Source organism: Pipistrellus kuhlii, unplaced genomic scaffold, assembly GCF_014108245.1.
Source record: "Pipistrellus kuhlii isolate mPipKuh1 unplaced genomic scaffold, mPipKuh1.p scaffold_m20_p_4, whole genome shotgun sequence".
Lineage (NCBI taxonomy): Eukaryota > Metazoa > Chordata > Mammalia > Chiroptera > Vespertilionidae > Pipistrellus > Pipistrellus kuhlii.
Genome location: NW_023425540.1, coordinates 77,937,766 through 77,953,554, shown reverse-complemented (window position 1 = coordinate 77,953,554; position 15,789 = coordinate 77,937,766). Strand labels below are relative to the sequence as shown.

The following is a 15,789-nucleotide window of genomic DNA, read 5'->3' as shown; positions in this document are numbered from 1 at the left end:
AGATGAGAGAAAGCAAGATATCGAAAACATACTGAAAGAAATAGTGACAGAAAACTTCCCCCACCTGGTGAAAGAATTAGACTTACAAGTCCAGGAAGCCCACAGAACTCCAAACAAAAGGAATCCAAAGAGGACCACACCAAGACAAATCATAATTAAAATTCCAAGAGCAAAAGACAAAGAATATTAAAAGCAGCAAGAGCAAAGCAGGTAGTTACCTATAAAGGAGCACCTATACAATTGTCAGCTGATTTCTCAACAGAAACCATGCAGGCCAGACGGGAATGGCAAGTAATATTCAAGGTGATGAATAGTAACCTACAGCCAAAAATAATCTACCCAGCAAAGCTATTACTCAGAATCAAAGGCCAGATAAAGAGCTTCACTAATAAAAAACAGCTAAAGGAGTTCATCACCACCAAACCAGAATTATATGAATTGCTGAAGGGGGTTCTTTTGGAAGAGAAAGTAAATAAAGATAAAAATTATGAACAACAAATACATAACTATCAACAAGTGAATCTAAAAACCAAGGAAATTTAAAAAAATCTGATGAACAATATTAACTGTTGAATATAATATAATCATAGGTATGGAAGGGGAGTGAACTGTTTATTCTTGGGGAAAAGGGGAGAGGGGGATGTGGGAAGATACTGAACATAAACTGTGTACCTATGGATGAGGACAATGGGGGGTGGGGAAAGGGCAGAGGGTGGGTTGGGAACCTGGTGGAGGAGAGCAATGGAGGGGGGGGGGGAAGAGGAACATTTGTAATAATGTGAACAATAAAGATTTATTAAAAAAAAAAAAAAGTTCATCTTTGCCTTAAACAAGCCCTGTCCACTGTTTTCGTGTGTGTAGGTTAACACACCTCTGAAATAAGTATAACCACCCTCAAGAGAGCACATAATTGTTAATTATCCTGTCATCCACTCCCCTTCTTGCCTTTTCCCACCTTCATGTAATTTTCCTTACATTCCATCCTTAACTTCAAATGCACAGAAGAAACTGCAAAACTGTCGTTCTCTGGAGCTTTGGGGATCTTGCTTTCTGGCAATTGTCATCTGTTTTGGTTCAAATTCTCTACAGATTTGGATGTTCTTTTTTTATTTTATTTTAATATATTTTATTGGTTTTTCACAGGGAGGAAGAGAGAGGGATAGAGAGTTAGAATCAACGATGAGAGAGAATCATTAATCAGCTTACTGGGGATGTGCCTGCAACCAAGGTACATGCCCTTGACTGGAATCGAACCCGGGACCTTCCAGTCTGCAGACCGACGCTCTATCCACTGAGCCAAACCGCTTTCGGCTGGACTTTCTTAATGTCAGTATAAGTCTGCCTTAAGTCACTTTTCTGTACCTTCCCCATCCCTCAGGGGGGTTCTAACTGGTGCACCTGCTCCTCTGGCCCAGAAACACTTTTCCAGGCTTGTCTCGGAGGCTGCCATGCTTCCTCCCACTCTCTGAGCCATCTTTCCAAGCTTAGTCCAGATGCCAGCTCTTTTGTCTCCTCAGTCAGAAGGAACCTCTCCTTTCTCCATCCTCCTGGTTCAGCAGCTGCTACCACATTTGTAGCAGGGGCCTGAGTTGGAGTCCTGGCTGCCTGGCCTGAGCTAAGCTGTGAGTCTCTGGCATCAGATACGCCTCCTTGTTCTCAAACCACAATGATGCGGGCCCTCACCCCACCGGGTGTCACTTGGGTAAAGGTGATCTGGGGCACGTGGGGGCACCAACTGGATTTCTACTGCTTGATGACAGTGATAACAGTAGCCCACATTAGCTGGCATCTACAGCTCCAAATGGAGTTATTCTTTCTCTGCCACAGTTGAGGAAACTTAGAGAGGTGGAGTGACTTACCCAAAGTAACACATGCAAAACTACATTTACCATTGTTGATGGCGCATCACTTCTTCCCCAGATTGCCCTGCACTGAAAGGACCTTCTGGTGTGTAGGACAAGAAATAATAGACTGTGCTCCCCCTGCTGGAGGGATGCAGCAAAACACAATATCCCTGCAGAGATGGTAGGGTTACTGCCTTCGGCACCAGAAGCAAGTCACAGGATGCTCAGCTGACTGGAAGACAAGTTTAGACTTCCTTTTACACTTTTCCCAATAGAGAAATGTCATTGCATTTTTAAAATATGACAAGTCGGTTTTGAGAGTCATCTACCATCTTCTTTGCAGCTAGACAACTCTTAGATCTTATACATGGGCTCGCTGGTTGGTTTCTTTTCCAGAGAGAGAGATAACATCTAACATTTTCCTGATATCCTTGGTGTTTAACTGCGGTGTCTTGCTGAATCTAAGCAGCTGAGGTTGATACAAGTTCAATGCCACTAACTTTTTGGGAGGGATATATTGAACGGACAATGCTTGGCCCTATATGAACACTACGGGTAGATTTTATCTCCCCCCACCCCTAGACTTTTTTTTTTTTTTAAACAAAAATTATCAGATTTCAACAAGAGCCCACTCTCCTGAACAGAGACGTTGATAGGGAAGTGAGCATTCACCGACCTCATCCTGTCACAAAGGCTCAGTGGAGCACCCTCCACCGCGTGCCTTGACTACAAACTGTGTGAACTATGGCCAGTTTCTTTCTCTTCTCCAGTTTGTCAACTCTTCCTGTTATTTCCAATGAGGCTGAGTTCCTTGCAGAATGACCTCATCAAGAAACTGTACCCACCCAAGCTGGTGCTCAGTGGTAGGAGCACCATCCCTTGAAGGGCTGAGGGTTTGATTCCCAGTCATACCTCATGCCTTGGTTGCAGGTTCAATCCCAGGCCCTGGTCAGGGCACAAGTGGGAGGTAACCAATGATGTTTCTCTCTTGCGCCCTCCTCCCCTTCTCCCTTCCGCTCTACAAAAATCAATGAAAAAAATATTCTCACTTTTCAATAAGGATAAAAACAACTCTGTACCTATTAGCTATCTATCTTTCTATCCCTCACACCCAGCCCTAAACAACCACTAATCTTTTTGTCTACATAAATTTGCCATTATGGATGTTTCACAAAAATAAATTATATATGAAAGAGGTAAGAGACCATTTATGTGGTCTCTTACCTCTTACATATTTTGAAATTAAGTGTGTTTACAATGTACCTTTGCTTTGTATCACAATTAGTTGGAATCCGTGTTTTTAGCCTTGTGATTTTATACGTTTTTGAAGATTAGCAGGACATTACAGCAAATCCAGTTAAATTTTATCCTCCCTTCCCCGGAGAGAAGCCCAGAGGCTCTATTTCTCAAGGAAACAAAGTGAAAAGGAATGCAAATAACCACGGAGGGAATTAGGACATTTTGAACTCTAATTGAAGTTTTTACCATCCAGGACCCTGATCTCCAGGTCCTGCCTGCCCTGGGGTCGGAGCTCAGCTTTGAGATGCAAAAGGCTGGGCCTTGGATGGTCAGGGCTGTCTCCTGCCCCATTTCCAGACTGCAGGGCTGCCCTGTCTGTAGGAAAGATGCCTGAGGACACCCAGAGGTCACTCAAAGGGGCAAGAGTGAAGGAAAGAGAGGAAATGTCCCATCTGCTAGAGGAAGCAGCAGTTATTGGAGCAAAGGCTAAAGATGAGGCATTTGCTTGGCTGGCGTGGCTCCATGGTTGTGCATTGACCTATGAATCAGGTCATGGTTTGATTCCCTGTCAGGGCACATGTGGGCTCAATTCCCAGTGTGAGGCACGCGGGAGGCAGCCAATCAGTGATTCTCTATCATCATTGATGTTTCTATCTCTCCTTCTCGCTTCCTCTCTGATATATATATCAGAGAGGGAGGGAGGGAGGGCGGGAGGGAGAGAGAGAGAGAGGGAGAGAGAGAGAGAGAGAATGAGGCACTTGCCAACAGGCCGGGTCACTCTTGAGGCTGCCTAGGAGCCACAGGTACTTCCTGTGGGGATATTCTGCAAGGTCAGCCACGGGACAGGCGTCTGCTAAGTTGGTATGTGGAAGCTCTGCTTTGTCAACTCGGAGCCTCTTCCTCCTTGTCAAGGAGGAAGCTTGTCACACTGACCCACTCCGGAGTTCACATCTAGAGGCAGCCACACTCCCAGCAGCCCCTGTCCTCAGCAAAAACCCTTTGTCTCATATTGGGGGGACTCGTCAGCTCCAGGACGTGACCCAGTGTGAGCCGTTGAAGTGCCAATCGCAGCGTTAACCAAGTAGATGCTCTAAGTCAGAGGATGGCTCTGGAAACCGCCACATTCTCCTTGGACAATTTTAAGTGAGTTCGGAGGTGGGGAGGGTGTGCTCTGGCTGAGCGGGCGCAGGAAAGAAGGCCCGGTGGCACGTGGAGACCTGGCTTAGAGTAAAAGGGCAGGAGCGGAAAAACACAAAAAGGAGCTCAAATGATGAGTTTAAGTTGGGTTTGAGATAAGGACAGTGACGAACTGCCTACAGCTTGTTTTAATCCCATCTCATCTGTCCGGGAGCGTGCTCTTCAGACTAGAAACGGAAGGGAAAATGCCGGTAAAGGAATCGGAAAGCACGGCGTAGCGCGTGGAATGGCGTCCCCTCCAAATCCAGGTCACCCCTTATCAGATGAACCGTTGGCGAATATATTCTCCCACTCAGTAGGCTGTCTTTTTGTTTTGTTGATGGCTCCCTTTGCTGTGCAAAACCTTTTTAGTGTGATGTGGTCCTGTTCGTTTATTTTTGTGGTGGTTGTTCTCCTTAACCAAGGAGACAGATCAGAAAACATATTAGTAAGAGCAATGTGAGAGTTTTCTTTCAGAAGTTTCATGTCTTACATTTACATCTTTAATCCATTTTGAGTTTACGCTTATATATGCTGCAAGAAGGTGCTTTCATGACTTTTTTTTTTTTTTAATGTATCTGTCCTGTTTTCCCAACACCATTTATTGACTAGAGTATCCTTGCCCCATTGGAGAAGGTGCTTCTTATCCTGTGTGTGAAGCTTCGCACACCAACTATCCCCTCAGGACAACGATACCCTGCAACTGTGCCCGATGGCCCGGGGAGGTGGGCTCAGCGGGGAGAACGGGAGTGGGAGCCTCGGGGACACCGGAGGAAGGAGATAGACAGGGACTGACTGGTGAACGAAGCCTGTCAGGTCCCAACAGGGCTCCAGAGAGGCCGGTCCTGCCGAGACACCGGACAGGAGGCCACTGTGGTGCCCCCCCTCCCCCCCAGTGAAGGGAAGAGGGGTCTGAGCAGGGCAGAGGCTCTGACGAGACGCCATGCCCACTGCGAATCGCCATCCTTGTCCAGTGTCTCCACCTCCTCGATGACCTCCACTGCCTCCCAGCAGACCCCAGAACGCCCCGGGGAGGGAGTCAGGCTCGGCAGGAGACAGGCGGCACTTTATTTGGGGGCGGGTGGGTGGGGGGCCTAGGCCTGCTGTGCCCGCAGCAGCGCCCGCACCTGGCTGATCTGCCAGTCGACACTGGAGCGGGCGGTGCCGCCCAGGGCGGCATACTGCTCCACGCTGTGCCCGTAGTCCCACACCTGGCTCACGTCGCCCGCGAACAGGGGGCTGGGAAGGAAGGAGACGGGCTAGCACTGCCCAGCCCCGCAGCCTCTGGGCCCGGGGGGCAGCGGAGGGAGGGGAGGGAAGGGGCCGCACCTGATGGTCTGCAGCTCCTTCAGCGACAGCTGGTTCAGGGGGACCCCCTTGGTCTCCGCCATGAACACCGCTTTCCCAGAGGCCTCGTGGGCCTGGCGGAATGGCATCTGCGGGTCCCAGCGGAGGGCAGCACTGAGGCGGGTGTCCAGGCTCCCTGACCTGCTGTGGGCACCCGTGCCTCCCTAACCACCCCTCCACCCGGCCCCTCCGGCCCAGCACCCCACACTCACCCCTTTGCGGACCAGGTAGTAGGCGAGGTCAGTGGCCAGCATGTCAGGGCTGAGAGCCTGCACCATGTTCTCACGGTGAATCTGGGGATGTGGGTGGGGAAGTGGTGAGTTTCGGGGGGTCCTGGGCACCCCTGGCCTGAAGCTGCCAGCTCCCAGCCTACCCCTCAGCCAGTAAGTCTCCCGCCCTGGGCAGAGCCACTCTTTCCCACCCTGCTGGCTCTCTCCGGCTCTCTCTCGTAATTATGGGTAATTTTTAGGGGTGCTACAGGGGCTGCCGTTGCGTTTTCAGAGTCCTTGTCCTCAGTGCACATCAGAATCCCCTGCGGGATTTATTCCAAAGACAGACGCCAGGCCCCATCCCCGGAGTCGGACCCTGTGTTACTGGAAGGAGGCCCAGCATCGCACTCTCCCAAGTTCTCAGGGGATGCTGACTTTGCGGGTCCCAGAACCACCGCGCTAGACACACCCCAACTAGTTCGAGTGGACATGCTGCGCAGATGGGGATCTGGTTCAGCTAAGGGGGTGGGGCGAAGACAGCTGCCAAACCAAGAACGGCCACGAGGTGGCTATGGCTGAAGCTGGTGTTGGTACACAGGGGTCCCTTACACACGTTCCCAGCTGCTGCATAATGGAATGTCCCATAATGAAAAGGGATCTGGTCAGACCAGATCAGTGGTCAGCAAACTGCGGCTCGAGAGCCACATGCAGCCCCTTGAGTTTTTAGCAAAGGCCAGCTTAGGAGTACCCTCATTGAGTTAATAACAATGCACCTTCCTATAGAGCTTAAGTTTAAAAAATGTGGCTCTCAAAAGAAATGTCAATCATTGTTCTGTTGATGTTTGGCTCTGTGGGCTAACGAGTTTGCCGACCCCTGGGCCTGGGGATGGGACTCCTTGAGTCTAACTATTTCTATGGTTTTGTCCCTCAAAGGCAGAGCCAGGCACGTGCCCCCGCCCCCTGCCCTGGGCTCCTGGACCGCCCACCGCAGCTCCTCTCATGTCCCCTCTGCCCGTCCCAGAGCTCAGGGGCCGGGAGAAGAGAGGCATGTCTCACCTGCAATGTAGAGATGACGCCCGTGGCCACCTGGAGGACAGCCCCCATGGTGTCTGACACCTCAAACACGGCTTCCTTGTCCTCCTGGGAGGGGGGCACATGGCAGGGGGTGAGGGCTCAGCGCCCCTCCCCTCACGGAGGCATCCCCACTCTTTCCACTGGGAGCCCTCAGCACGCCCACCCCCCACCCCGAGGGAGAGGAGAGCGCTCAGGGCGGTCAGGGTCGGGATGGAAGGTGGCGGGGCCCTGAGAACCGGTCCGTGGCGTGTACGCAGAGGGGTCCCTCCGCCGCCGCCGCCTCACACCTGTAAGTCCTTGTTGTAGGTGCTCGGAAGTCCCTTGAGGGTCATCAGGAGCCCAGCACACTGAGGGCAGAGGGAGGGTCAGGAGGCTGGACCCCGGAGCCCGTCCTGCAAGCTTCCCAGGACCCCCTGGGTCAGCCGGAGGCCTCGCCCCGCTCCCTGCCCGTCTCACCCGTCCGAACACGCGGCCCGCCTTGCTGCGGATCAGCTCCAGGCTGTCGGGGTTTTTCTTCTGGGGCATCAGGCTGCTTCCAGTGCTGGGGACAGAGACGCTGGGCTGAGGGCGCTCCTCTGGCCCTGGCCGCTCGGCTGGCTGGGGCGCAGAGGGAGGAGGCCACGTGGGGGCGCAGAGCCGGGCGGGCCGGCGTGCGGCCTCACCTGTAGGCGTCGGAGAGCTGCACGAAGCTGAACTCCTTGGTGCCGTAGAGGATGAGATCCTCAGCCATCCTGCTGAGGTGGGTCATGCACAGCGAGGCCCAGAACAGGAACTCGGCTTGTGGGGGGAGACGGGGAGGGAAAGCAGGCTCTCGGGTCACCAGGCCTCTCTTGCTCTTCCCCCGCCTGGAGGGCTCCGGGGGCGCCATACGGGAGTGGGGGGCGGCTGGAGGGGACTGGGATGGGGGACAGGGGCGGTGCGCTGTGCAGGGGGTGAGTGGGCTGGCCCCCAGGACTCACCCACAAAGTCTCGCTCGCTGGTAGCATCCATGCTGTTGAGAGTGATGGCCCCAAATTTGAGTTCTGGAAAGGGGGAGAGGGGGAAGGCAGTGGGGCTGAGCTGTGGACAAGGATGGGCCTCCTCCACCCCGAACCAGGCTGCCCAGCCACCTCCCCTGTGAGAGCCCCACGTTTGGGCCCCAGTTGGGAGTGTCCCCCTGCCCCCACTGACCCAGTGGTCAGGGTGCAGGTTCAGGGTTAGGGTTCTGGGGGAGGTGGCACACAAATGAAAGAGACTAGAAAGTATTATTTTGGCGATATTGGGGGAAGCTCAATTCAAGGGGGAGGTCTCGCCTTGCTCTGGCCTTGCTACCCCTTTTTTTAAGGCTTGGGATCCACCCAGGAATAGCCAATCAGCAAGGATTTACGTAAGACGAAAGGATGGAGGTTGCTTTAGCTACCATTGTCTCAACCAGACAGTGGGTGGTTGGCTCTGACCTCTCAGAGCTTCGAGGTTGACCAGCCTTCCGGGTTCCTTGTCCACACTCTCTGCCAGTGAGGACAACGGGCGGCTCCCGACACTCCCCGTGGCCCCCATGCAGGGAGGAGGAGCAGAGAGGGGCGGGGAGACGGGAGGCCTCCTGTCCAGGCCCCAGAGGGAGGCAGGAGCCCTGTGTGCACCCAAGGCCGGGCCCCCCTGCTACAGGCCTTCCCCGGCCTCTCTGACGTCAGCGCCCACAGGTAACGGGACCCACCCAGACCCCCGCCCTCTCTCTGCAAGGCCAGGGCAGAGGCTGACGGTGATCTCCCGGGGGCGGGCGGAGGGCTTACCTGTTCGGAGCAGCTCCCGGTCCACGCCCAGAGGATTGCCTGCAATGGCCCCACTGCAGGGGCAGGGGGTTCAGAGTGACCAGGGCTCCCGGCAAGCAGGCCCTGGCACATACACGCCCAGAGCAGCGCCCTGGCTGCCAGGGCCGCAGCCAGTCAGCTTGGCGCCTGACACTTGTCCCCCTGCAGGGAACGGCAGGCTGGGGGTACCTGGCCGGCTCTCAGGGGCTTCTCCGGCCCTGCTCTGGCACACCTTCTAGCTTGGCTGTCCACCCCTCAGGGAGAGCAGGGAGGCCAGGCCCCTGGTCCTTGCTGGCTCCTCTCCTGTCAGTCCCCAGCGGCCATGCTCACCCTCAGGCACCCTGTCCCCACCCTCGGAGCACCGGGACCTCACTCACCTCCCCAGGGGCAGGACGTTGATCCGCTTCTGCACCTGCAGCAGCCTCTCGGAGTCCCTGGTCAGGGCCACGGCGTGGCTGCGGGGGGCCGGGCAGGGGAGGGTCAGGGCGGCCAGGGGGCCTCCCCTCCCCCACGCCCCTCCCTCACCGCCCCGCACACCTCAGGATCCAGTGGCTCCAGCGGATGGGCTGGGCCCTCTGCAGGTGTGTGTAGCCCGGGAAGAGGATGTCGCGTTCCCTGTGGGGGGAGAGCGGGGGCAGAGGGCCTGAGGGCCTGCAGGCCTGGCCCCTCCGGAGAGCGGAGAGCGGCAGGGCGGGTCGGCCAGGAGCTACCCGCACGCACGAGGGGTGGAGTGATCTCCCGGGGAGAAGTCGTCGTAAGGGAACAGACCCAAGACCAAGCGGGGATCAGACCCTCAGCTCGGGGCTTTGCAGCTCACAGCACCGCGGGTGCCACCTGGCAGCGGGACCCATGTCTGCGAGCGAGAAGCTCCCCAGGAGCCCAGAGGGCCGGGGGGGGGGGGCACTTCCGAGCGGGCGGGGCAGGGGCAGAGTGCTGCGGGTGGTGGTTCTGGTTTGCTTTTTTAGTAAACATTTCTGAGGTGATGGTTCACATACAGTTCTCTCATTTGAAGTGTACAACCATCACCCCATCAATGTTAGAACCTGTCACTACCCCAACACAGAAGGCCAGCCCTCCTCAGCAGTCCCTCTTTAAGCCTCCGGCCCTCCAGGGTGATGGTGCTTGTGCCCGGGTTTGCCCCCAGGAGGTGTGGTCTGTGAAACGGGGGTCTCAAGGGAAAAGGAGGGCTCAGCCCTGTCCCTGACACCAAACAGGGGCTTCTCAGGAGCCCAGGCCTGGGGCTGAGGCAGCTGGGAGGCAGCCTCCAGTTCTGTCCTTGGCCAGCGTGCTGGGCAGAAATGGGGACGAGGGGCCCAGGTGGCTGGGGACCGGCTCCGTCTGCCCCGGGCACTGCCAGCCCCCGTCCTCGGGCTTCAGGGCATCTGCCCTGAGTGCTTTAGCTTCCTTACCTGCCGCGGGGTAAGGCACCTGCAAGAAACGCCCCCCTCCTGCTGCTCTGCTCACTCAGTCCGGGAGCTCTGGGACCCCCCGCCCCCCGGCACCCCAAGGCCTGGCTCCCCTCCCCTCTTCCCCTGGGCCTCCTGGGGCTGGCGTTCAAGCTGCCTGTCTCAGGGGAGCAGAGACCTGGCTGCCCCGTGCCCCCTCTGCCAGCCGGCGTCCCCGGGGGACTCACGCCTCTGCCCGGTCCACCATGGTCCTGATGAGCTCCCGGAGGAGGCCGGAGAGCGTGGAGCAGTTCTGCCGCATCCACAGCCGGAGGTCTGTGACCACCTGTGGGGGGAGGGGCACTCAGGGAGACGGACGGACGGATGGACGGACGGACGTGTGACTCCCCTGGGGAGCCAGGACAGCTCCTGAGCCCCAACTCTACTGTCGGAGCTCCCCGAGGCCGGGAAGCACAGGGTGGGGAGGAGGGCTGGCGGCACCTGGTCGTTCCGGCTTCGTCCGGTGTGCAGCTTCCCTGCGGTCTCACCAATGAGCTCCTAGGGGTGCAGGAGGCACGGGTCAGGGTCTGCCCAAGCCCAGGGGGGTCCGCCCACGTGCCCTGGAGTCCTCCCTCCCTGCCCCAGGGGCCCTGGTTCTGCCCCAAGTCTCTGCCCAAGTCTCTGCCAAGGCCTCCTGTTCTGAAGTCCCGCCCAAACTGCCAAGGACGAAGTGAACAGAACTCTGGTGCTTACACTCCAAGAGGCCCAGGGCAAGGGGAGAGGGAAGGCGGGGGCAGGGGATGGGAGAGAGAGGAGGGAGGACGGGATCATACCTTGAGACGCCGCTCGTTGGCTGTGTGGATGTCCTCGTCGTTGGGATTCAGTTTGAAGGTGCCCTGGGCCCACTCCTCAGCCACCTGTGGTGCAGGGCAGCCACCAGGGGTCAGGCTGGCAGGCCCGGGCAGCCACGAGGGCCAGGCCCTGCTCCCACCCACACCCTGATCACTGGCTCTCCCTGGATTGGAGCAGAGTCCTGGCAGTGCTCCCCAGGCAGGGGGGCGGGGGGGGGGCTGTGCAGCCCCCACCCACGGAGCCTCTCAGGCCCCCTGCACCTTTGCCCTGAGCCACGGGGCCGCGGGGCATCGGGGATGGAGAGAGACAGGGAGCTCTGTGCAGGGGCAAAGGGCACCTCTCCAGGTGTGTAATCACCGCAAAGGGGTGTGAGGCTTCGGGTGACACTGCAGCCTGTCTGGGGATTTCTGGGAGCCCTCGGAAGGACCTCGGGGCGTGAGCAGTACCTTGTCCAGGCCCTGGAGGATCTTGTCCATCTCGGCCTTGGTGAGGAGGCCGGCCTTCTGCAGGCCCCGGCTGTAGGCCTTGCTGCCCTGCACGTCCACTTCCCACAGCTGCCGGTCGTAGGCGATGGACGCGTTGAACTTCTCCATGATGGGGTCCACGGCGCCCACAAAGCGGCCGCCCCATAGCTTCCCGCTCTGGGGGGGAGAGCAGCAGCAATTACTCTCCCGCCCTCCCCCCGCCTCCAGGGCAGCGCCTCGCCCAAAGGGCCCTCGGGAGGGCTGTCAGTGTGATGGCAGTGGCAGCCGGCGCTGGACAGGTAAGGAAACTGAGGCTCAGAGAGAGGCAGGCACGTGCCCACGGAGTGAGTGTGGGGCGGTGGCTGGACGGTGAGGTTAGGGCTCTTCCCACCACCTGGCACGGCTCCAGGGTGCAAGGACCCTGAGACCTAAGCAGAACTTCTGGGGCCTCTCCTGCAGCGACCAGGGTGGAATCCAGAGCCAGAATCCGCTCTGAGGTGCCAGTGATCATGATGGCAATCCTGGTAACACCTCCGTGTACCAGGCTCTGTTGTTGTAAATGCTGGGCACGCACTGGCAGCGACCCTCTGAAGCAGGCGCCGATCTATCTGGTACACAGAGGGGGGAACTGAAGCACAGAGCAGCGATGTGTCTTTTGCCCTCGCCGGGGCTGGCAGAGCCAGGGCTGCAGGCCGGCAGCGTGAAGGCAGCCAGCCCGCCGCACGCTGCACCTACGGTCCGCCAGGACCTCTGCCGGCTCTGCCGTTCAGAACTTCTGCGGCAGGGACAGGCACCGAGGGGCCCAGCAGGCTCACGTCACCCGCGTCTCCCTCCCAGAGCTCGGGGCAGGACCTCCGGTCCCATCCCCGAAACTCCTTTGGAGAGCACCTCCGACATGACACACCTGTCATCCCTGGCCTTCGGGAGGTCACGAGCTGCCCCCCTGCCCCCAGGAGCCAAGGGCAGAGAGGTGGGACAGAGGCATCTCTGTTTTGAAAGAGGGCATAGGCCAGGGCATGGGACAGGTGGGGGAGGGGTGCAGAACACGTTTGAAGCAGCCTGAGCAGCCAGAGTGCCAATGATGAAAAAGAGAGTGTGCCAAGGCGGAGGTGTGCATGGTGATCTCTGGCATCGGGGTTTAAATGGCCACCGGGGACATGTCCTCCCCTGTCCCTCTGCAATGTCTCGTACCTCTGCGAGCCAGCTGTCCGTGGGCACGTTATATAACCTCTCCCAGCCTCAGGATTGCCCCTCTATCGATTGGATAAAATTTGCCAAGCACACACATAGCACGGTGCCTGCCTCTCAGGAAGGACTCAGTAAAGTCTAGGTGTTGCTAAGGGAGCAGCCGAGGGCTGCGTGGGCCAGGCTGTGCCTCGGCTTGGTTCCTGTGTGCGCCAGGGGGCCTCCGCCATGCTCAGGCCCAGGCGGTGAGCTGACCCCTCCGTGCCCAGCAGCCCTGGCCCCTTGCAGAAGCTGCCTCCGCCCTCCTCAGCCTTTGGAACTGGGCCTGCCCCTTACCCTCTGCTGCCCCAGCAAACCTTGATCTCCACCAAAACATGGGGTCCCAGTTCTAACTGTTGGGGCCAGAGGGCCAGGGCCAGCCGGTAAGGATGGGGAGCCAGCTCCCCCCACAGTGGGAGTCCTGGCACTGCCTCTCCCAGCAGGTCCCTGACTCCCCGCCTGGGTTGTTCGTAATAACAACTATTTAACAAGTGGGGCTGCAGCCAAACCAATTAGTCCAAACCCACAGGACAGCCTGGGGGCAAGCAGAGGTCACCTGGCACCCGGGTCTCCTGAAAGCAGCCTGTTCTGCTTTGGGGCCAAGTGGAGCCTCCCACCTCACCGGCAGGCTTAAAAGGACCCCAGGAAAATGCCAGAAGGAGGTGCCACAGCCTGGGCACCGGGAAAGCCCAGTGTGGTGGGAGAGGGAAGCGCTAAGGCAGCGAACATCGGGGCCAGAGGATCCCGTAAGGGCCAGGGGCAGGGGCATTGGGCTGGGCTGAGATGCTGCTGTGAGCACAGTCTGCCACCACGTATTGAGCACCTCCTGCTCCCTGGCCCTGCCTATGCATGCTGTATGTGCTGTCACACCTCCTGTGACGTGGGCACTGTCACTCCTGTTTTGTAAACGAGAAAAGAGGTTCAGGGAGGTCCAGTGACTGTTCAGAAACCAAGTCTGTTTGGTTTGGGCTCCAAAGTCCAGGCCCTGCCCCCAGCCCTCCACAGGGACCTCGAAGCTGGCATTCTTGTCCCATTTATTCAGATGCACAAACAGGCCCAGAGGAGGAAGTGATTTGCCAGCTAATGAGGGCCCGGAGGGGCTGTACCCCACACCTCCTGCTTCCCAGGTCCGATGACAGCAAGCAAACAGTCCCTTTTACCTGAAGGCTTCCAGGCCAAGACCTCATAATCCAGTCCCTTCCTGAGGGAGGCAGACAACGACCCCCCCCCCCCTCCACGCCCCCATTTGCCAGACAAATCAACGAGGGCACAGAAAAGGAGCCTGTGCCTCAGACTCCTGCCACTCTGGTCAGGAAGACAACCAGGAGTCCCCTGGCTCTAGGGCAGGGAGGAAGCTTGGGCACAGGGGCCACTGGGGCCACAGGGCAAGGTCCCCCACCTGCTGCCTCTTGCCACAGCCAGTCATGCGGATTCTGCTACTCGGGGACAACTGCCTCGGCAGCAGGTGAGGTCAGGACCGCCTTCCCGGGCAGTGTGCTTTGGTGGCTTTGCCCCACAGGCTCTGGGGAGGGGCGCAGGGCTCCGCCAGGCCCTGGCAGGTGCCCACAGCCTGGAGCCAGAGAGGACCCTTCCCGGGAGGGCGGCCGGGGCGGGGGCGGCACCGGAGGCCCGCGCGCAGGGCGCCCCTCCCCCTCGCCCGGAGCCCTGCAGGACCGCGTCCCCGAGGGCCCCTCACCTCCGATGCCATGTTGGGTGGTTCCTCGTCTTCCGGGAGCCTCGATCCTCAGGGTCTGGAAGACAAGACGGGAGGGACAACCTCCTGAGCCCCGAGGCGGGTCCCGGGGAGGAGCTGCCCTGGGCTCCCGCACACACGTGGTGCGGCGGACGCGGGCCGCGCCTCGGTCCCCGGCGTCCCCGCTCCCGCGCCCCGCCCGCCCCGCCCCGGCCGCCACGCACTCACCCGCCGGCCGCGCCGTCTGCGCCGCCCGCCAGCCCGCGGGGCTTTTCTGCGGAGCCGGCGTCAGCGCCACCGGCCTGTCCCCGCCTCCGCGGCGGTGGCACCAATCCCCGCCGCACCGCGCTGGGCGGGGCGGGCTCAGCCCGGCCTCGGCGCGGCCCCGGGTGCGGGGAGGGGACGGTGCCTCCACCCGGCGCTCGTTATAGCTCCGGGCCCTGCAGACGGGAGCTGGGTTAGAGGCGGAGATGCGGGCAGGGCAAGATACATACAATGTGAAATAGCATGCCGATCGTTTATTCATTCAACAAACACGCCCTGGGACCGTCCTGTAGGACAGGCACAGTGTTAGACACGGAAGAAAGAGCAAAGCGCATCAGAAAGGACGCCTGCCTCAAGAAGCTAATTTAGCTGGGACCGGTTTGGCTCAGTGGATAGAGCGTCGGCCTGCGGACTGAAAGGTCCCGGGTTCGATTCCGGTCAAGGGCATGTACCTTGGTTGCGGGCACATCCCCTGTGGGAGTGTGCAAGAGGCGGCTGGTCGATGTTTCTCTCTCATCGACGTTTCTAACTCTCTGTCCTTCTCAATTCCTCCTCAATTCCTCTCTGTGTAAAATCAATAAAATGTATTTAAAAAAAAAAAAAAAGAAGCTAATTTAGCAAAGCACGGGCCAAGGTGTGCGGAGGGTGGGGGCGTGTCGCAAGCCGCAGGGGATGGCTCCTTGGCGTGATGAACTAATCAGCAAAAGTAACGGGCTGGTTTCTAAGGGGTAGCCCGGACTCCTCCTGGAAGGGCTTCTAGTGGAGATGGCCCCTGAGTTGGGTTTTGGAAGATGAGAGGGAGGTAGCTCAGTGGAGATTAGAACATTCCCTGCAGAGGGAGCAGCCTGGGCCAAGGCCTGGAGGCCAGACGGAGAATGGCCGGTGTGGAGAACAGGAAACCATCGGAGTGGATGGATGGGGGTGGGGAGGAGAGGTGGGAAGTAAGGTGGGGCAAGATTGTGAAGGGCTTTGAATTCAAGGGAGAGAGTTTGGTCTTGGATGCCTTGTGGATTGAAGGTTTTTAGCTCTCCCAGGAGTGGACCAGGAGTGGACTTCCAGTAATGTGCTGTGCTTTTAAAATAGATTTTATTGACTTTTTACAGAGAAGAAGGGAGAGAGTTAGAAACATCCATCAGCTACCTCCTACTGGGGATGTGCCCGCAACCAACGTACATGCCCTTGACAGAAATTGAACCTGGGACCTTTCAGTCCGCAGGCCGGCGCTCTATTC

General features: G+C 58.2%; 1 protein-coding gene across 2 annotated transcripts; it reads right to left on the bottom strand.

Annotated features, from left to right (window-relative positions):
• Positions 1 to 5,313: 5,313 nt before the first annotated feature.
• ASL (argininosuccinate lyase) lies at positions 5,314 to 14,541 on the bottom strand. Of its 2 annotated transcripts, XM_045571239.1 has the most exons (17): positions 14,523 to 14,541; positions 14,298 to 14,354; positions 11,360 to 11,554; positions 10,895 to 10,978; positions 10,563 to 10,619; positions 10,310 to 10,407; positions 9,214 to 9,291; positions 9,054 to 9,131; positions 8,659 to 8,711; positions 7,849 to 7,911; positions 7,552 to 7,666; positions 7,346 to 7,430; positions 7,177 to 7,236; positions 6,872 to 6,955; positions 5,819 to 5,899; positions 5,589 to 5,695; positions 5,314 to 5,498 (listed from the first exon to the last, which is right to left on the bottom strand). In XM_045571239.1, the coding sequence occupies exons 2-17, from the start codon at positions 14,307 to 14,309 to the stop codon at positions 5,354 to 5,356; spliced, it is 1,395 nt and encodes a 464-aa protein (XP_045427195.1). In that variant the 5' UTR covers positions 14,310 to 14,354; positions 14,523 to 14,541; the 3' UTR covers positions 5,314 to 5,353. The 2 variants fall into 2 exon arrangements, with proteins under 2 accessions (XP_045427195.1, XP_036265365.1); XM_036409472.2 differs by lacking the exon at positions 14,523 to 14,541 and having other exon boundaries at positions 14,298 to 14,450.
• Positions 14,542 to 15,789: the final 1,248 nt, after the last annotated feature.

Excerpts from the sequence above, each read along its gene's own strand:
- ASL (XM_045571239.1), bottom strand. Across the intron at positions 7,912-8,658 it reads CCGGGAGCTGCTCCGAACAG|AACTCAAATTTGGGGCCATC; the intron begins GTAAGCCCTCCG and ends CCCCCTTTCCAG. Across the intron at positions 6,956-7,176 it reads CCTACAACAAGGACTTACAG|GAGGACAAGGAAGCCGTGTT; the intron begins GTGTGAGGCGGC and ends CCCCCCTCCCAG.